The sequence below is a fragment of the Ursus maritimus genome, unplaced genomic scaffold (assembly GCF_017311325.1).
Source record: "Ursus maritimus isolate PB19 unplaced genomic scaffold, ASM1731132v1 scaffold_3, whole genome shotgun sequence".
Lineage (NCBI taxonomy): Eukaryota > Metazoa > Chordata > Mammalia > Carnivora > Ursidae > Ursus > Ursus maritimus.
Genome location: NW_024425563.1, coordinates 934,856 through 953,915, shown reverse-complemented (window position 1 = coordinate 953,915; position 19,060 = coordinate 934,856). Strand labels below are relative to the sequence as shown.

The 19,060-nt window shown below is 55.0% G+C and overlaps 1 protein-coding gene across 1 annotated transcript in view; it reads right to left on the bottom strand.

The window, feature by feature from the left end:
* Positions 1 to 19,060, bottom strand: part of PTPRN2 (protein tyrosine phosphatase receptor type N2) — a 796,662-nt gene that overhangs the window by 446,728 nt on the left and 330,874 nt on the right. The window contains exon 10 of the mRNA XM_040644526.1: positions 232 to 311. Within this exon, the coding sequence (XP_040500460.1) occupies positions 232 to 311 (80 nt within the window). The remainder of the gene's footprint in view (positions 1 to 231; positions 312 to 19,060) is intronic.

Below are 19,060 nucleotides of genomic sequence, written 5' to 3'. Positions count from 1 at the left end.
CGCCGCAGACCCCAGACCCCTGCTCTCCCGGCACCAGCCTCTGTCTCGGAGGGAGCGGTGTGGTCCCCGTCCTCCACCTGCAGCCCGGCGGGCGCACAGCGGCGAGAGGCTCTGGCCGTACCGACTGACCCGGCCATCCCGTCTCCCTGTGAGCTGCCGGGGTGTTGGCAACACTGTGCGTGTTGTCCACCCGGGTGTGAGTGTCACGGGGTTGTGTTGACACAGCCTTACCTGCAGCCTGCACCACGTCTGCCGTCGTCAGGTTTGGGGCGCTGGAGCTCACTCTGAAGGTCACGGCTGGTCCCAGGACACTGGAAGAGACCATCACAAAGGAGCTCAGAACTGCCCCAGCACCACGAGCTGCTTCTCTGCAGCTACACAGGAAACACGGGCATGCTTACGAAACACACGTGCCACGGGTGACCTCCGCCCCCCAATCCACTGATTCTACCGACAGGTGGTGCTCTTCTGACCCACACACCGCAGTGCTCATACAAAAAGTTCCAATCAACCCCAACAAACCAACAAGAACAAGCAGATATTCTTGCAAGGGAAAAACTGTTATGGAAACAGATTTTGGTATTTGGCCCCCGCGGGAGCCATGGAATCAAAAGCAAAAAGGAAAGAGACCGGTATTTTAAAATCTCTCTTGACAGGAACCGTTTAAAAAACTTATCAAAGTCATTAAGAACTATTTAGTATAAAAATAACTAGCAGGGAATTGCCAGACAGGAATGATTAAAATTTTCAAAGCTTTTTAAATACTATGTTGAATATGAGTTTAAAAAAATACATCACTTCTTAAATAATTTTATTCATCTGAAAGGAAGAGGGAAGAAGGAGGGAGGGGAATAGGAAAGGGGAGGGAAAGAAGAAGAGGGAAGGGGGTGGGGAGGAGGGGAAGATGGAAGGGGAGGACAGGAGGGGAGGGGTAGAAGAGGAGGGAGGAGGAGAGGAGGAGGGAGAGGGAGCAGGGGGACAGGGAAGGGGGAGGGGAGGAGGGAGAGGGAACGGGGGACAGGGAAAGTGGAGGGGGATGAGGGAGAGGGGAGGAGGGGTAGAAAAGGGAGGAGGAGGGAGAGGGAGCAGGGGAAGAGGGAAGAGGAAAGGGGAATGGGGAGGGGAGGAGGCTGGGGATGGGGGAGGGGGAAAAGAGGAGGAAGGGAGAGGGGAGAAGGAACAGGGGAGGGGAGGACTCCTCTCCTAGCTCCTCAGGCTCCTGGCTCCAGTCACCCGGACTCCCCTGGAAAGAGCAATCCCCCCGTTTCCTTTTCTGCTCTCCCTCTTGCAAACGAAGGTGCACAGTCCAGAGCTGGCGTCCCAGAGCGCGCAGGACGCCATGCAGCTTACAGGGAGGGGGTGTCTCTTCTCCCTCCCCCAGCACAGACGCTGCTGTGCCTGGCAGTGCCTCGCAGGCCCAGAGGTGCTGGGGTGCACCTGGCAGGAGGGCTGTCCTTCCCAGCGATCACTGGGGGTTCCTACCATTATCTGCAACAGGCTTTTACGTTCCAGGGTCCTCCCTCGGTCCAGGGCCTGGGCCACTGAATCTTATCAGAATTCATGGATTCAACTACCAAACTAACACCACTAAGAGCAAAACCACCGTGTCACCTGTTAGACCCCTCCTGTGTGTGCAGGGAAGCCCAGCTGGTAAGCCACAGGGGATGCCCACCGCCATCTCTCACGCTGCCCCCTTCACCCGCAGGATGCCAGCTTCCTGCAGTTCTAACCCGGCCCCACCCCCAACTGCCGTCCTCCCACCTAGTCTATCACCGTCTCAGGGTTTGTGAGAGTCTTTTTTAAAGGTGTTGATAGCGAGAAGAATGCCAAGAAAAGTACGTGAGATTTGGGATACATGAATAACGAGGCCATGGTCAACGAGAACCACGTGAAGATTGTAAGGACCACCTCAAAACCGGTAGAAACACAACCAGGAGCGAACTGCCTTTGAGAACCGGCCACTCCCTCCGCATCTCCTCTCCTGCCCCCGCCTTCCCCCGCTCATCCGTGCAGAGGCGAGCTGCCGCTCCCGGTCTCCTGGGGTCTCGCCAGGCCTGTCCTGTGCCTCGTGACTCCTGTGCATTCACGTGGGACACTGTGGTCCCCGCTCTGGCCTGTTCCGCACGGAGCGCCCGGCTCACTTCCCCGTGGGCTGGCCCGCTGCGCAAGGCCCTGCAGATGGATAACCCTTGGCCGCTGCAGGGCCACACCATCGCCATGCCACACCACTGCTGTGGGATGTTTCCCACGAAGCCTCCGCACCACCTCAGGCCCAGGAGACCCCCTGCAGTCAGCCCCCGGCACCACACCGCAGCTCCACGCAGCACCACGACCCAGCCCGTGGGCTTTCTCTTCGATTTCTTTGTACAAGAAAGGTCCGCCTGGTCATAAAACTCTGCTGAAACTCCCTGAAAATTCCGCCATGTTCATCCTCCCTCTGGGTTCCCACTGCCAATGGCTGCAGCCTCGCTCACATCATGCAGAGCCGTGTCCTGGCCCGACGCGTCCCCAGGCGGCATCCTCAGGACCACGTGTCGCCCACCCTCCAGACCTGCCCGCTCTCTCATGCACGCCGAGTCTAAGGGCCTACGCTGGCTCTCCAGGCCTTTCTCCGCAGCTGCCCAGCCAGCCAGCTCCCCTTCCATTCCTCCTGGAAGCTTGGGCCCCTGGAGCGATGGTTGTCTGTGCCTCTGTGCCCTCACACAAGTCGGTGTTCCTGCCGTCCGTCTCCCCAGCTCTACCACCTCTCAGAGTTGCTCTTGGTCTGACCCCACCCCTCACGCTCTGAGCACAGCAGCCCCTGCCCCCAGATCCTCAACAGGTGTGGGAACACGTAGCATTTAACACGTTAATTACCGTACAGGACATTTGCAGCTTCCCGAGCATGGCTGGCTCTGGGAGGGCGTGGAGGGCGTTTCTGCCGGCACTGCACACACATGGTGGATGACAGAGTCACAGCTGTGACCGAGCCATGACACTGAGGGCAACTGTCCTCTACCCCGAGACAAGGTCCTAATTGACATTAAGAGGCTTCACCTGCCATCGAAAGGGCACCGATAACAGATCTTAACAGCAGGACTTCAGGTTTACGTGTAGTTTTTGTGACATTTCTAATCTGATCTAAACACCTAAGAATTCCCAGGCAGATGGATTCCCTAGACCCAACCCTCCCTCAGGTGCCTAGAGTTTTCTCTAAAGACGCCGTGGGCTTTCCTGGTTCCCAGCTCACACGTGTCGTGGAGAACGTAGGTCATCTGTCCCCGTCCCCGCGAGAGAGGCTGCGTGTCACAGCCTGGCCAGCAAGGGACACGCCTGGCGCGGGGTACACGCCTCGGACGCGGGAAGCACTCCCGGGTGCTGGCTTCGCTGTCGCTGAGGTCTGACAACACACGCCCCCACGCTGCCCAGCCCTGGCCCAGGCACCTGGCCCGTTATCTCTCGGGCTCACCAGAATCTTGCGACGGAAGGAACCCCCAACACCTGCTCCAACGTGGGCACGGAAGTCTCCATACAGACATCTCAGCGGCAACTCTACATCCTGTGTCACTCACGTCACCGCTGCTAACCCTTTAACCTCGCTGGCCTCGGCTCACTCGGGTGCGATGGGGAGGCGTGTTCTGGCCAGGAGGCTCTGACTTTCCCGTAGTACCTGCCGTGCAAAGCCAATGCCCCATGACGCCAGTGCTAGGCAGCGCCCTGGGACACGAGGAGGGGGAGGGAGGGCGCGCGTGCAGAGGCTGAGCACGCCCTGGGACACGAGGAGGGGGAGGGAGGGCGCACGTGCAGGGGCTGAGCACGTCCTGGGACACGAGGAGGGGGAGGGAGGGCGCGCGTGCAGGGGCTGAGCACGGCCTGGGACACGAGGAGGGGGAGGGAGGGCACGCGTGCAGGGGCTGAGCACGCCCTGGGACACGAGGTGGGGGAGGGAGGGCACGCGTGCAGGGGCTGAGCACGCCCTGGGACACGAGGAGGGGGAGGGAGGGCGCGCGTGCAGGGGCTGAGCAAGTCCTGGGACACGAGGAGGGGGAGGGAGGGCGCGCGTGCAGGGGCTGAGCAAGTCCTGGGACACGAGGAGGGGGAGGGAGGGCACGCGTGCAGGGGCTGAGCACGCCCTGGGACACGAGGAGGGGGAGGGAGGGCGCGCGTGCAGGGGCTGAGCAAGTCCTGGGACACGAGGAGGGGGAGGGAGGGCGCGCGTGCAGGGGCTGAGCAGAGACCACAGTCCTTGTCCCCAGTCGCTCCACACGAGTCCCCACAGCGCCCCCTGCCAAGCATTACCTTGTCCTGCTGGCCCTGGGCACCCAGCTGCACACACAGGGCTGGTTGTGCCGGGAGCACATAGAAGCTCCCTGAGCTTCCCAGCAGGGGCTTCTAAAACAAGCAGCTCCTTGAAGGAGCACAGCCGGGCCCCAGGGGCTGCAGTGTGCCCGAGCCTGTACTCAGAAACTGTCAGATCCCCCAACCAACAAGGATTCATCTGATCAACGTTTGCAAGAGCACTCAATCCCCCACAGCAGAAGCACCACCCAAAGGAACCCACGGGAACCACCACAAAATGCCAATTCTCCAGTGACGTCAACCTACAACTCACTTCCTTCCCCCTTTCTGCTTGGAGATCCTTGGAGTTAAGGTTAGTCTACTGCCTTACTTGGAATAAACACCAGTGCTTCTGAGCGCAGGGCTGTTTGCAAACAGCAGGTGGAGACTAATGGCTTCCTCCAGCCCTGGGGGCCCTGGCCCCTTGGAGGCTTTCTCCCTTCCAGGAGGGATGCCTGGGCCCCAGGGGCGTGCAGGCTGAAGGCCCAGGAGAACCAGAGGCTGACAAGGAAAAGACAGACTGCTGAGTTCACAAAGTATTTAAAACATTGGACAGACATACACTGAGTGCAGCCCTGGGAGATGCCTGGAGCGCTTCCCACCTCACTCTGCTGGGTCTCCTCCAGCCAAGGTGACAACGTGTAGGGGAGGCTGCCCACACGAATGTGCCTTCACCTTAATATGCCAGCGTAGCACCAGAAATTCGCAGACGAAGTACCTTGTTGGGGGCTGCTGGAATTCAGTACTTCTGCTATTTTTTACGTGAACTACGTTGCGCTCAGCCATTTGGGCAACGCATTGCAAACCGTCACCCTGTCTCTTCTGTTCTGTGTACAGGGATGAGGTAGTTACCAGATTCGTGCAGAAATGACTTGGGGGTTGATTGCTGAAGGCATGCCTTGCCCACCCTGCCCTTTGAGCAAATGCCCATCACTGTGGTGGGTGGACTCTCCCTTCCAACAGAAGTTTGGTTGAGGGAGTAACGAGGTGAGCCTGGTCAACGGCCTGGCTACGCCCACTCAAACAGTATCCACGGGTGAATATATATATGTCCCCACAGAACGATGGCGCCCGCTGTGAGCCCTTCGGCATGCTGCGCTCTGGACTTCCAGGGCTCCCATATTCCTGAGAGCTCAGCCGCAGAGCAGGTCCGCCAGCCTGACACCCTGCTGGAGGGACTCCAGGAGCAGGGGCACCCTGAAGCCATCCCAGTGTCTGGTCCCGGGCCACCCCGTGGCACAGGGCCTGCACGCAGGAGATGCTTCACTAAAATTCAAAGAATGGGTCAGTGACTTTCTATACGACGGGAGAGAGCAGAGGAGAACGGCAAGGAACACACCGAAGAGCCCACAACGGACCCGGCCTTGCCGCAAGTCAGGGAGTGGTTTCGGGAGAACGGGCGCCATGGGCCGCACTACGCCACATGCTGCTGCTGCGATCTGGAGGACTGAGTTCGTCCTCCCTGGGTAAGGTGCTCAATGTCTTTTTTTTTTTAATAATATTTTTTTAATTATATTATGTTAGTCACCATACAGTACATCCCCGGTTTCCGATGTAAAGTTCGATGATTCATTAGTTGTGTATAACACCCAGTGCACCATGCAATACGTGCCCTCCTTACTACCCATCACCGGTCTATCCCATTCCCCCACCCCCCGCCCCTCTGAAGTCCTCAGTTTGTTTCTCATAGTCCATAGTCTCTCATGTTTCATTCCCCCTTCTGATTACCCCCCCTTTATCCCTTTCTTCCCCTACCGATCATCCTAGTTCTTATGTTCCATAGATGAGAGAAATCATATGATAGTTGTCTTTCTCGGCTTGACTTATTTCACTTAGCATTATCTCCTCCAGTGCCGTCATGTTGCAGCAAATGTTGAGAAATCGTTCTTTCTGATAGCTGAGTAATATTCCATCGTATATATGGACCACAACTTCTTAATCCAGTCATCTGTTGCAGGGCATCTCGGCTCCTTCCACGATTTAGCTATTGTGGACAATGCTGCTATGAACATTGGGGTGCATGTGGCCCTTCTCTTCACTACGTCTGTATCTTTGGGGTAAATACCCAGTAGTGCAATGGCTGGGTCATAGGGTAGCTCCATTTGTAACTTTTTAAGGGACCTCCACACTGTTTTCCAGAGTGGCTGTACCAACTTGCATTCCCACCAACAATGTAGGAGGGATCCCCTTTCTCCACATCCTCTCCAGCAATTGTTGTTTCTTGCCTTGTCAATTTTTGCCATTCTAACTGGCACAAAAACAGACACATGGCTCAATATCTTTTTCAACGCAAGCTACTGGAGGGTGTCAAGAAGGATGAACTCTGGGGGCGCCTGGGTGGCTCAGTCAGTGACATGTCTGCCTTCAGCTCAGGTCCTGGGATTGAGCCCTGTATCAAGTTCTCTGTTCAGCGGGAAGCCCGCTTCTCCCTCTGCCCCTCTCCCTGCTAGGGCTCTCTCTCTCTCTCTAATAAATAAAATCTTTAAAAAAAAAAAAAAAAGGAGAAGGAGGAGGAACTCTGAAGCAAAGGGCAGCCTCCTAGAACCTTGCCGTCCCAGCAGCGGCAGCCACTCGGGGCAGCCCCTTGGCCGTTGTGTGGACCCCGCCCCTCCCAGCAGGAGAGGCAGAATTGGTGCGGTGTCCTCTCCAACGCCTGGAGCCAGCAGGAATACCAGCCCTCCCGCACCTGCCTGAGAGCATCCGAACACACAGAACACACAGATGCAGCCTCGGGACTGCACAAGTCCACACCGTGAGGTGCCACTGTGGCTGCCTCTCTCCCCCGGGCCTCACGCTCTAAGAAGGTGTTCTCAGCCCAGCTTCTCTGTCGGTCCCCCAGGGGAACACTCCAGACATTGTCTCCCCAAAGGCTTCTGTCCATGACACATTAATGCCACAGACATACCTGTTTATGTGCAGTGGCTCTTTGCAGGGCTGTGGACCACCATAATGTCCCGTGTTCTCCACTGGGAAGGTGTGCTCAGGCCCGTCCCTGTGGTCTGCCGGGGCTCAGTCAGGACTTTGTTCACATGTGGACAGCTGGAGATCGAGGAGGCCGGCAAGACCCTCCTGAGACATTCTCATCTCATTTATCAGAGCCTCAGTCTTGCCTCAGGGACAAAGTCTTTCTCCCAGGTTCTGAACAAAAAGGTGAACACTGCGGGCCTGCCACAGCCCTCCAGCAAAAGCCTGCGTGCGAGGCTGGCCTTGGCCGCAGCTGGGAACTCGGCTATCAGGAGGATGCCCACAGTCCATCCTCAGTCAGCAGGGCTCCCTGTGTCCCAACAGGTCAGGCTGTGCAGGATGCAGACAGGTTATGGGCGGGGGCGGAATGCCAGGAGCTACCGTCCTCCTGCTAGACCATGTGGCCTGGGCTGTCCTTACTGTCGTGTTCAGCTCTGCCTCTTCAAATGCTTGGGGAGAACAGTCTCATATGCACAATGCTGGCACAGATAGGGGAATTTCTATGTTTAATCAGAAACGAAAAAATTAAATAGTTGCTTATAGCCTCGCGAAGTGTCTGAGAAGCAAATATAACATCTAATATTAGAGTTGGCAGGGAGAAGTCTTTTTCTTTGAGAAAGTCACTCATTAATAAATAGTGAGAGTTTCTCACGCAGAGCACAATATTCCAACTCTACTGATACAAAAAATTGGTGTTTAGATTAGGAAGAAATTACTGAAACAGACACAAAGAAAGAGGAACGTGAAGTTACGAAGGAATACCTATGTTTCACTACAAAACAGAGACACTAATTCTGTTCTTTGGCTTTCAGATTCTCGTTCAGACTCAACCAGTAACTGTTGCAAACACACTACAGCACATTTTTGTTATTTGTGGAGTTATGTCCTGTAAGGTCAACACACGTGCAGATTTAAGGACACGGGACCACGGCTCCCAGGGAAGCACAGGGCTGGGCTCTGCCAGCCTCCGGTCACATTTTCACCAACCAGTCCGCGTACACCTTGTTTCATGTGTGCTTCCGTTTAAAGACACCTTATGGACAGACGTCACTGCTTCGTGGACACGAACTCACCCCCTCTAGAGAGGTAGCTCTTCTACGACAGCACTTCCTGTGGAAGGCACAGCCCAGCCTTCTTGCACGTAGGGACACTAGACGCACTACGTTCACACGGGGCCGTTTCAGACAGATCACCCACAAAAAGCACACGGACATGGAGAATGTAGCCATGAACAGTGACAAGCACGTGTTTGCAAGGTGGGCTGAAACAGAATGCAGGTCGAGTGCTGTTCGAGCTCAGCGGGAACATACGCACCAGACGCACAGCTCTCCTCCCTCTGCCCTGGTCTTCAAGCGACCGCGGAAGTGCTGTACTGATGTCAGGGTTACAAATAAATTTGCAAATATGGAATCACAAATTAATAGTGAGGGTCAACTGTGTTTTCTAGTGTCTGTGTTAAGCACATTCGCAGACATTAATGACCTTACTGTTTTTGTCACATTTTACAGTGTAGTATTGTAGAAAGAGCCTGGGCATTGGAGTTTCAGGGGCCTGTAATCCACTTGCGCACCTGTCCTTCCTTGCTGTGTGATATCAGCCTAGGACACTCTTTAACCTGCAAACTGGGGATGATAATGTGCATCTGGGAAGGGTGTGTGGGTGGTCTCTAAACCGACCCCATCGTCCTCTGCCCCATCTAGAGTGGTCTGCTGCTCCTCCGGTCTCTGCCGTGAGGTCAGGCCTTTGTGGGCTCACAGCGCTTCTGTCTGCTGTGCTGCCTCATGACCGAGGCAGTCGTGCTCTGTCTGGAACGACATGGTGGATACAAGGGGCAAGAGCAGCCACTTCTCTCCTGACTCCACGGCTCTAGGATGGCAAGCTCATGATCAGTCTATGCGGGGTCATCACGGGCAGACCAGGCAAGAGCTCTACACCCTACCTGCTGGGAGGTGCTTTGCTCTGAGAGCACACAGGTCACTCGACTCAATATTCCTGTAGGACCACAGACTTCCTGGCAGTCCAATTCACTTACTCTGAGCGGGGACTCCTATTTACGATGGAAGAAGTGCCACCAGGTGGAACCTACCTGCCCACACGCAAACCCTTCCTACTCTAGCAAGACACAGGCTTCATGGTCTCAGCCTAGGAAACCCCAGCGGGCACATGGATCCCGCGAGAAATCCTCCAGCGGCCCCTCCTGGAGACCATATTAGGAGAATATAACCATACGTTATCATTAGGGGTTGATTCCTCACCATGCTGGAAATAATATGCAAAGATATCTCCCTGAGATCCTGCAGCATTCACTGATTTTAAATTGCCTTTAACCACTTTAAGCAAACCATATGTGTGCACACAGATGAAGGGGTGTCTCCTCACCATCATTCCTGCTCGAGTCGTCTCCGTTTTAAAGAGAAGTCCAAGTGGTCCTGAGCCCCGTAAAATTCAGTGTTTCTACTTGGCATTTACTATTAACTACAATCTGATTATACGTGACGTTTAGACATTTACAATACAACATGTGATTATGTATTTATGACATAACACATGTGGTTATACACCAGTCATAATATTGATGATCACTCTTTCTTTCTCACAGTCCCAGCACAGGCTGATAGAGAACAAAAGTAACTTCTAGCATTTTAGTATTGACCTATCGCTGGTTTTCGGGAATTCCTGACCCTGTCACTTGAAGTCGATGGAACAAACACAACCCCACGAGCCCCAGTGCTGGCGGTGAGAGCTCTGCCTCCACGGTCTTCTCTTTAAACGGGGTCGCTTTAGAAATCCTTCTTCCTCCTTTTATCACTTCAGTCCTTTTACGGTAATCTAATGTCCTGCCTTGATAACACCAGTGTACTGACAGAGGAGTCTTCTTAATATCATGTGTCTCGAGGTGATCTTCCACATGCTAATTTTCATTGCACGACACTAATCATGCCGGTTACAAGACACTGAACTCAGCCTGTGCTCAGACCGATATTTCAGTGGAGGATGGGGAAGGAAGCGACTCCCTCACGAAATCTTAGTTTTTCTTATTATTTAACACCAGGTCCAACACCTAGAACACAAAAATTCCCATCAATTGAGGAATCCACTTAGTTGACTTAATCTGGGTATTGGCTCTCCTGTATAATAATAGATGATACATGACACAGGACTGTTTGTATCAGGGCCAACCTTTAAAGTCTACAGTGAAAACAACAAATAGGACTATAACTTTCCTTACAAACAGTGGCTAAACAGCCCTTTGTACTTAATTTAAATAGAGACAAGCCTCAGGGACTAGATCCTCTCGACTTTGGGGGATAATAAGATCACAAAGTGGGGGCACCTGGGGGGCTCAGTCACTGAAGTGTCTGCCTTCGGCTCAGGTCATGATCCCAGGGTCCTGGGATCCAGCCCCGCATCGGGCTCCCTGCTCAGGGGGAGCCTGCTTCTCCCTCTCCTCCCCACCTGTGCTCTCTCTCACTATCTCTGTCACCGTCTCTGTCTCTCTCTCAAATAAATAAAAAAATCCTTAAAAAAAATTGCAAAGCATATCTGGCAGCAACAGGTAGTTGTAGAGTTAATGTTGATGGTTTTACAACTAACATGAAAGTAAATGTTGCAGTTTTCAACCAACACACTTTCCTGAGAGTTGTTTAGAAATTTAAAAACATACTTCTGATAGAATAATTGAATGTTTTTTACTAGCATGCTCTTGCCTTGGCTTAATGCACTGACCTATGCTTCTCCTATTTGATCCTGGATTAGGGGTAAAACCCATAACATGGATGGACAGGATGGAGAAAGGGGGTGGAAGGATGGGGGATGCTGGACGGACGAGGAGGGTGTGCCAGTGTAGAGCTGAACACTGTAACGGCGTAATTTAGACCCAAAGCAATTCCTCTGGCAATGCCCTCATTTTATAGATGAGTAAATTAAAACCCATGAGCTTTAAGGACTAGCCCCCAGTGGTCCAGTTTTAATAGAGACGCCACCACCAGAGAAGTGCTTCCTGGGTCCTCCCGAGAGCTTATAGACCACCACCGATAATCACGCAGTCCGTATACTGCCCCCACCAGCGTCCCTTCCCGGCTACGGGGTCCAGAACCACGGTGCTCACACTCTCTTGCCCTGGAAACGTTACTGGCCCTGAAACGTTTCTGAGGACCACCAGCTCCCTCCCAGCCATCTTCCTTAGCTGTCCCTAACTCCGGAGAAGCCGCAGGTCGGTACTGGGCTAACCCAAGCCACCAACAGAAACATGAGTCTGTGTCTGGCTGCTGCGTCATCCCATCTATGTTAAGTTACAAAATTCTAGAATTCCATGAAATAGCAAAATAATGCACGCATATATTCCTAAAGCATACTTTCCATTACCGTATTTTCTGCACAATTGTATATTCCTGCCTCCCAAACACTAGGCAATAACTTTCCATAGTAACTGATTTGAGGGCTGACAAAGGAGGAAGGACTGAGAGAATGAGTCGTTTCCTATTTGTGTGAGGAAACGGAGGCTTACAAAGTTATCTCACGATAACTTTGTAACATGAGCCTTCACCCAAACATAACGCTGATGATGCTCTGTCTTCTTAAAGGGCTGAGCTACTGCTTTACTGTACAGATTGTCCGGTATTTGCAATTACTGTGTGATTATGTGCAATGTGGGAATTCCTCTCTGTCACGAGGGAATGCCTTTCTTTGCACTCCTCTTTCTTGCCATGGACGGTTTGGAAGAAAACAGACGATTCCATGTTTATGTTTTGACTTTGCACTTTTAAAGCATTTGCTTAGTTTTTAATTCCCAGGACAACGTATTGTTTTCTGGTTAGAACTGAGAGATGATGCATTTGGTCACAAGAAGCCGGTGTTCCACCAGCAAAGGTGCGGGGGGGCCGGCCGGGGCCGAACGGACCAGGGGTGCCTGGAAGGCCCCAGGGCCACCGGACACGTATCTTCCCTTGCACTTGGACTCCCCCGGTGCTTAAGGATTAATGAACGAAACAAACAAAGAAATAACTGAATTATTAGTGACAAACATTGAGAAACAAAAGCAGCCCCTGAAAATCCGGACTAAGGCTTTGTCTCGAAGCCTCAGAGAACTAGGCCAACGGCCGTCGGTGCTGCCGAGAGCTGGACAGGAGCCTCCCCACCGTGAGTCTCCAGCCCGCTGTGCTGCACCCTGACCTGAGCACCTCCTGGCACTGAGGCTCACTCTGTTTGGTTTCTCTGGATGCCCCCACCCGTCCGTCATAACCCACAATGTGACACCACAAACACACTGGTTTCCACGCAGGAAAGAGTCACGGCACCCCTCAATGCCGGCCATGTTTGCATTCTTCTCCTGTCCTTCCCTATGGATTTTCGTGCCCGCGTGCAAGTGGGGAAGGCCTCCTGCCGGATGTCAAAGCTTTCCTGTAGGGATGGCCCCTGAGTACAGCGTCCTGACTTGCCTACGCCACAGGCCGCGGACATTAGCATGCTTCTCGCACCTCTGACTCCGAGAGAAAGGCAGGAGAGTGAAAATGAGCTCTACTTTGTTCTCCTGAGAAGAATAAGGATGGAGCTGAGCAGAGAGAACCAGTACTCACAGCACAGGCAATAAATGCAATCTGTATTTGACCGCGGGGTTTAGTTTTATTTCAGTATAAATACAACATTTTCACGTGTTTAGATATTTCTTGGTTTCCCCAACCTTTTATTATTTTCTTACCGTGTTCTGTAGGGAGCACCACTCTCTACTAGGTGCTGAGTACCTGCACACTCATCACTTACTCCCCCAACAGCTCGAGGGCAGGCACCACCGCGCCCACCCTACAGGTGAGCAAAGGGAGGCGAGGCGAGCTTCAGTAGTTTGCCCAATGTCGTAGGGCAGCGGGAAGATGGCGCAAACGAAGTCCACATGGATTCATTCACTCACTCACTCACTCAGTCACTGAGCAAATACCGAGCACCCGTTACGTGCCTGATACCATCCTAGGCCCTGAAGACACAGCACAGAGAAAGAGAAGCCCGATCCCTGCCGTCAAGGAGAGTATCGCGTGAAGATGAAGACACAGCTCTTCCAGATGGAAGGACTGTTCCGAGGAACCACAGTCTCTCTCACAAAGCCCTAAGTACTGAGATGTCTAGTCCAACACGTAATTCCACCATCTACCCAACGCTTTACACTCGAAGTGTCCGTGCAAGCCTGGAGAAAGGAACGGAGTGGGACATTCTTGACAGTCGAGCCTATTCATCGTTAGGTGTCCGACTAGATGAATAACAACAGGAATAACGAGCGTAATGAACGGTACAGGCTGGACAAGCCGAGCGCTTACACGGCAGGCAGGGCCTAAGCTCGGCTATGGACGTCTCATAGGATCTTCACGGAGATCCCGTCAGCCTTAGAACCACTTATGCAATTTGAGGGGCTCCTGAGAGCAGGGTCCCACATCACAGCCCGTAGCACACCCTGACCATCCAGGTTTTACAGGCAGGGAAACTGAGGCTTAGAAAGCCTAAGTATTTTAACTCTGCTCCTAAGCCGTGATATCATTTCTCAAGAGGAAGGGGCTCAACAACACTTTAAATATGAACCGAAGGCGCAGGGATTTACTGGGCGCGAGGAAGGCCGTCCGTCAGTCAAACAGAATTGCTCCTTGTGAACACGCCCGCAGCGCCCTTCCCATGTCTCATCTTCATTCTACAGACAGGGCTGGGGTGGTTGTCAATCGTGGCACTTCCTTCAGTGCGCCGTGCCGCTGTGTCCAGCTGCTCGTGGGACCCTGGCGATCTTGCAGTGTGCACACAGGCCACGGCCACTGCTCCTGCTCCGGGAAGACAGGTCTGCTCTGCAGGAGGCCCTTCCTTGTCTGTCCCTCCCTCTAGGGTGGCATTGCTGAGAAAATCCCGGACCCAGGTGGAGCAGGTGACGGCGTGCACCTGCGAGCCCCAGAGCTTGCAGGCAGTGGGCACGCGAGCAGGGGAGCAATCCCCATCTACTGGGTCCCCTGGGCTCCGGGGCTGACTGCTGGGGGCTCCTGGCCTGAGTGATGTTTGTTTATCCCAAGCATATCCCCCACTGTTAATCGGCAAAGCCCTGGCGCATTCCCCAAATTATCCATAGCTCTGTCATCACTTGGGCTGTGACCCTGTGTCCCACTTCAACTTCCTCTTTAATGTCTTCATAAATCAGAGAGTCAAGACAGGAAGCAAATAACCACAATTCCGCCCCAAGAAACTGAAACTCCCACGGATTCTCTCACAAATGGGGGGGACAGGGGTGTGAGGCATGGGAAGGGGAGTGATGTGGGCCTCACATCCCTGGGACTCACGGGACCGACCTGGGCTGGGCACCCCCTGCCCCCCACCCCAGCCCTGTGCACGAAGACCCTGATGAGAAGTGTCAGGGTTGTGAGCTCCCACCACGGCACCTTCAGCGACCGTCTTGAAAAACAAGAACGCTGTATTTTCATCAATTCCGTAAATCACACAGATGGGAAACTAAACTGCCTCTTGCATCAGGAGAACGCAGGAAGATTGATCGCAGAATTAGGCTGTCCTCCCGCGGTGCCTCCGCTGATCCGCGCCTTCCCGGGGCTGATCTGAAGGCTCGGCCGGAGCCCCCAGGAGGCACGCGGACACCGGCCCCCACCTGACCATGGAGTCTCCTCTTGTGTGGCGGGTCCCCGCAGCACCGCCCACCTGACGGCACCGGAGGGAGCAGCCCGCACATCCATCAGGCCGCTGTGGACAGCCGTGATTAGATTACAAAGTCATAACTGAGGTCGCCGTGTGTCTGCCGGCGTAATTACATCAGCATGCTAATGCCGTTTTAATGGTCTCTAATGATGTAATAAGAAATAATGGAATTTACTTGACAGCTACATAACCATTAACAAAACATATTAAGTATAACTGGTACTTCCATAAAAATGCAGACAATCTCTGAGAGCACCAGCTTGCACGGCGGCCGCTCTCCCGCTCCTGGAGCAACGAACAGCCCAGAGAACGTGTTCTCAGACGCCCAGCCAAGTGCTGGCCACGCAGCCGTCCCCCTGCTGCGGCCTCCACAGCCCACGTCCGTCTGTCCGGTGGGCGCGTGCGCTCAGCGCTCCACCACTGAGCTGGGCCCTGGGAGCGACACCTAGCACACACGGGAACAACACAGCACACGGGGCACACGCTTGTGCACGCACAGCACACACGCCACATGCACGCATACGGTAATTAAGGACCCAGACGTGTGGTGCCGACGTTAACTGGCAGAACGGGGGCTCCGGTACCAGGAGGCCCAGCTTTAGACAGAAAGCATGAGCTGGATTAAGAGCAGGGGAGACGGGGTCGCCTCCAGCCAGGCGAGGCGGGGGAAGGACCCTCTGGAGCGCTGGGCTCACTGGAGAGCTACGGACCAGGCTCTCACTGGCGTAAAGAGAGGGCCGTGATGGCAGGTTTGGCTCCACAGGACATCGGAAGCCCCCGGTTTTCTGACCAGGGAAGAGACTGCAGCAAAACACAGTTACAAAAGCTTTGGTACAGCCACCAGCTCAGTCAGAAAGTGCTCCCCAGAAACCCATCTGTGCCCCAGTCCTCCTCAGATGTGACAGTGGTGCGGGTGGGAAGGACTGAGACGTGTAAGTTGCAGACCTGAGGTAGAGGCCAGGGACAGAGGGAGCGCAGCCAGCTCCCACCAGACATCCCCACAGGATGCCCCTGCCCCCAGGCTCCCCTCCCACTGGACACCCCCACACCAGACAGCATACCAGACACCACCCTACACCAGACACCCCCACACTGAACACCCCCACACTGGACACCCCCACACTGGACACCCCTACACTGGACACCACACCAGACACCACCCCATGCCAGACACCACCCCATACCAGACACCACCCCACACCAGACACCACCCTACCAGACCCGCCCCCCCACCAGGCACCCCTCCCACCGGAAGCCCCTCCAGTCCTGACACCCCTGCCATCGGACACCCCCACCAGATGCCCCTCCTCAGAAGATGCCCCTCCCCCAGACCAAAGGCCCCTCCAGTCCTGACACCCCCACCTCCCAGCCGGTGGCAGAACCCTGCCTTGCCTTGCCCTGGCCTCGGGCCTCCTGCCGCCACCTTGAGACCCTGTTAGAGGCCGATAGCCTGGCTGAGGATGTGGAGAAAGGGAGGTGACAGGTGGGCAATGCAGAAACCGTGGGGCATAGCAGAAGACAGGCTAAACATGCTTCTTGACCTTGGACACCCATGTCACATTCTCTCTGGGTGACACCTTCCCTCAATAGGAAACTTCAAGACGTCACTGCTAGAAAAGTCGTGGACGTGTGGTCCGTGGTCGCTGTTGGGTGAAAGGCTCAGTCCTGCAGCGTTCAGTGGGCTCATTTGCCGGGCCTGCCCCCCGGTGGTGGGTGATGAGGCAGCTGCCACTGGGAGCTTCCACCCTGGCCCAAGCGCAGCTCCCCTCCTTGGCGGTGGGCTCTGGGCAGCTGCCACTGGGAGCTTCCACCCTGGCCCAAGCGCAGCTCCCCTCCTTGGCGGTGGGCTCTGGTCACAGCCACCTGACGCACCTCGGGCCTGGAAAGCTCCACAGCTGTTCCTGAGGCTCCCAGGCCACCGTGCTCCCGCCTGTCCTGAGGACGCCCCTTCTCCCAAACCCGGCTGTCTCAGCAGCGCGGGGCGCGGGGCCCAGGTCACGGCGCACAGACATATCGCCCGCCCTCTCAGCGGCACGGGGCCCAGGCCACTGCGCACATGTCTCACCCACCCTCTCAGCAGCACGGGGCCCGGGTCACGGCGCACAGACATCTCGCCCGCCCTCTCAGCGGCACGGGGCCCAGGTCACGGCGCACAGACATCTCGCCCGCCCTCTCAGCGGCACGGGGCCCGGGTCACGGCGCACAGACATCTCGCCCGCCCTCTCAGCGGCACGGGGCCCAGGCCACGGCGCGCACACGTCTCGACTTCTAACAAGCAAGCAGCGGCAGGGGGCCAGGTCTCCAGCAAGCACAAGGCCTCCCAGTGCGGGGACCTCTGCTTCTATCTGCTGCATTCTCGCTCCAGACCGCAGAGGAAAAATAATGAAAATTCAATAAATACAGCCCCCAGTGGGGCCAGGCCAAGTTTGACTGCGAAGCCTCTCCGTGTGATTACTTTTTTGCCTAATGTTCTCAACAGTGGGCCTGAGCTGTGATGACATTCTCCAAATGCTCAGGCCACCCTGGGTGCTCCTGGGAGCTCTTCCTGGAGACGCAGTATCCTTGTTATTTGCTGCCTTCCAATTGCTCCCAGGACATTCCTCACTCTAATGAAGGAGGCACTCATTCATTCATTCATTCATTTATTCCCTCGACAGCAATATGAGCTCTGACACCAGCAGCTGAATTTTGGGGGCCAGATTCGGTATCTCCTACTTGTGGACAGAGGGGTGAGGACCTCCCCGCCGTTTGGTGGGGGCAGTGTGGGTGCCAGGCCCGCACTCTGCAAGTCCTCATTCTGCAAATGCAGTCCCTGCGCTGGGTGCCTGATGTGAACGTGTCAGGGACTGCTGTGACCCCTGACCTCGGGGTCTGGTGGTGAAGACTGTGGAGAACTAGCCATGTGTGGGTGCAGGCATGCTCAGGAAATTTCCCTCCGCTTCTCTAAAGGGAACGGTCAGTGCCACCAGGCCAGGACTGGCTCTCTCTGTGTGCAGTCTGTTTAACTGCACCCGTAGAGACCAGGCCTGGACAAAGGGCCTGTGTGGGCCTCCTGTGTTCCTGCTGAGTTCCCGATTCCAGCAGCCATGTCCCGTCCGCAGGGTTGCATATGAATGGGCACAGGGGCCTTCGTAGACCTGGCATGGAGTCCTGCATGGGAGGGAACGCACTTGGACAAAGGACAGCTCTCAAGGGCATCTGAAATGACACGGGGGAACGAAAGCTGCTCTACAAGGCTGGGGTGCGGCTCCAACACACTGGGTCATGGTGTATTCACATGCGGGCATCTCCCGATCTCTCAGCTACACTCACGATTTCCTCTCCAAGGCTGAAATCCCACCTGGTGTGGGGTTGGGATCACCAACACTCACCTAGAAACCTCAGCAGCCCCAAGTCACTTGGGCCTCCCCCGTGTCCCTTGTAATTCATTCTTCACATGGCTAGAAATACGTCTCCTGATGAAAACTCTCTGGTGGCCTGCCAGCCCACGGAAGGCACGCCATACCCCTCCCAAGAACCTTGGGGCCCAGCTGAGCCCCTCTGCCTGTTCGCCTGGAGCACGCTATCCCTCCTGCCCGGAGGTAGCTGGGCACCTGCTCTCCAGACCTCGCAGCCTCTGCCCTCTGTTTCCACATGAACCAGGGCTGCCTGATGTTGTCCAGCTCTGCTCTGAGCCTGTTTCTGCTGGAATGTCACGCTCTCTGCTCCACCCCAGCACGGAGCTCTGTAAATATTTGTTGAATGAAAGGCTGCGTTTTGGGAGGCCCGGAGGGCCCAGTCAGCTAAGTGTCTGCCTTCGGCTCAGGTCATGATCCCAGGGTCCTGAGATTGAGTCCCGCATCAGGTTCCCTGCTCAGCGGGGAGCCTGCTTCTTCCTCTCCCTCTGCAGCTCCCCCTGCTTGTGCTTTCTGGCTCGCTCTCTGTCAAATAAATAAATAAAATCCTTACAAAAAAAAGAAAAGCAAAGCTGCGTCTTGCAGACGGTCACGTCTGCAGGGGCAGAGATGATATGAGAACCCCCATAAGCTGGAGAGATGGGCCGGACTGTTGTCGGCTGCAAGGAGCCCAAGGAAGTGAATCTGGGCTTACTGTTAAGGCTAGGACTTGGCCT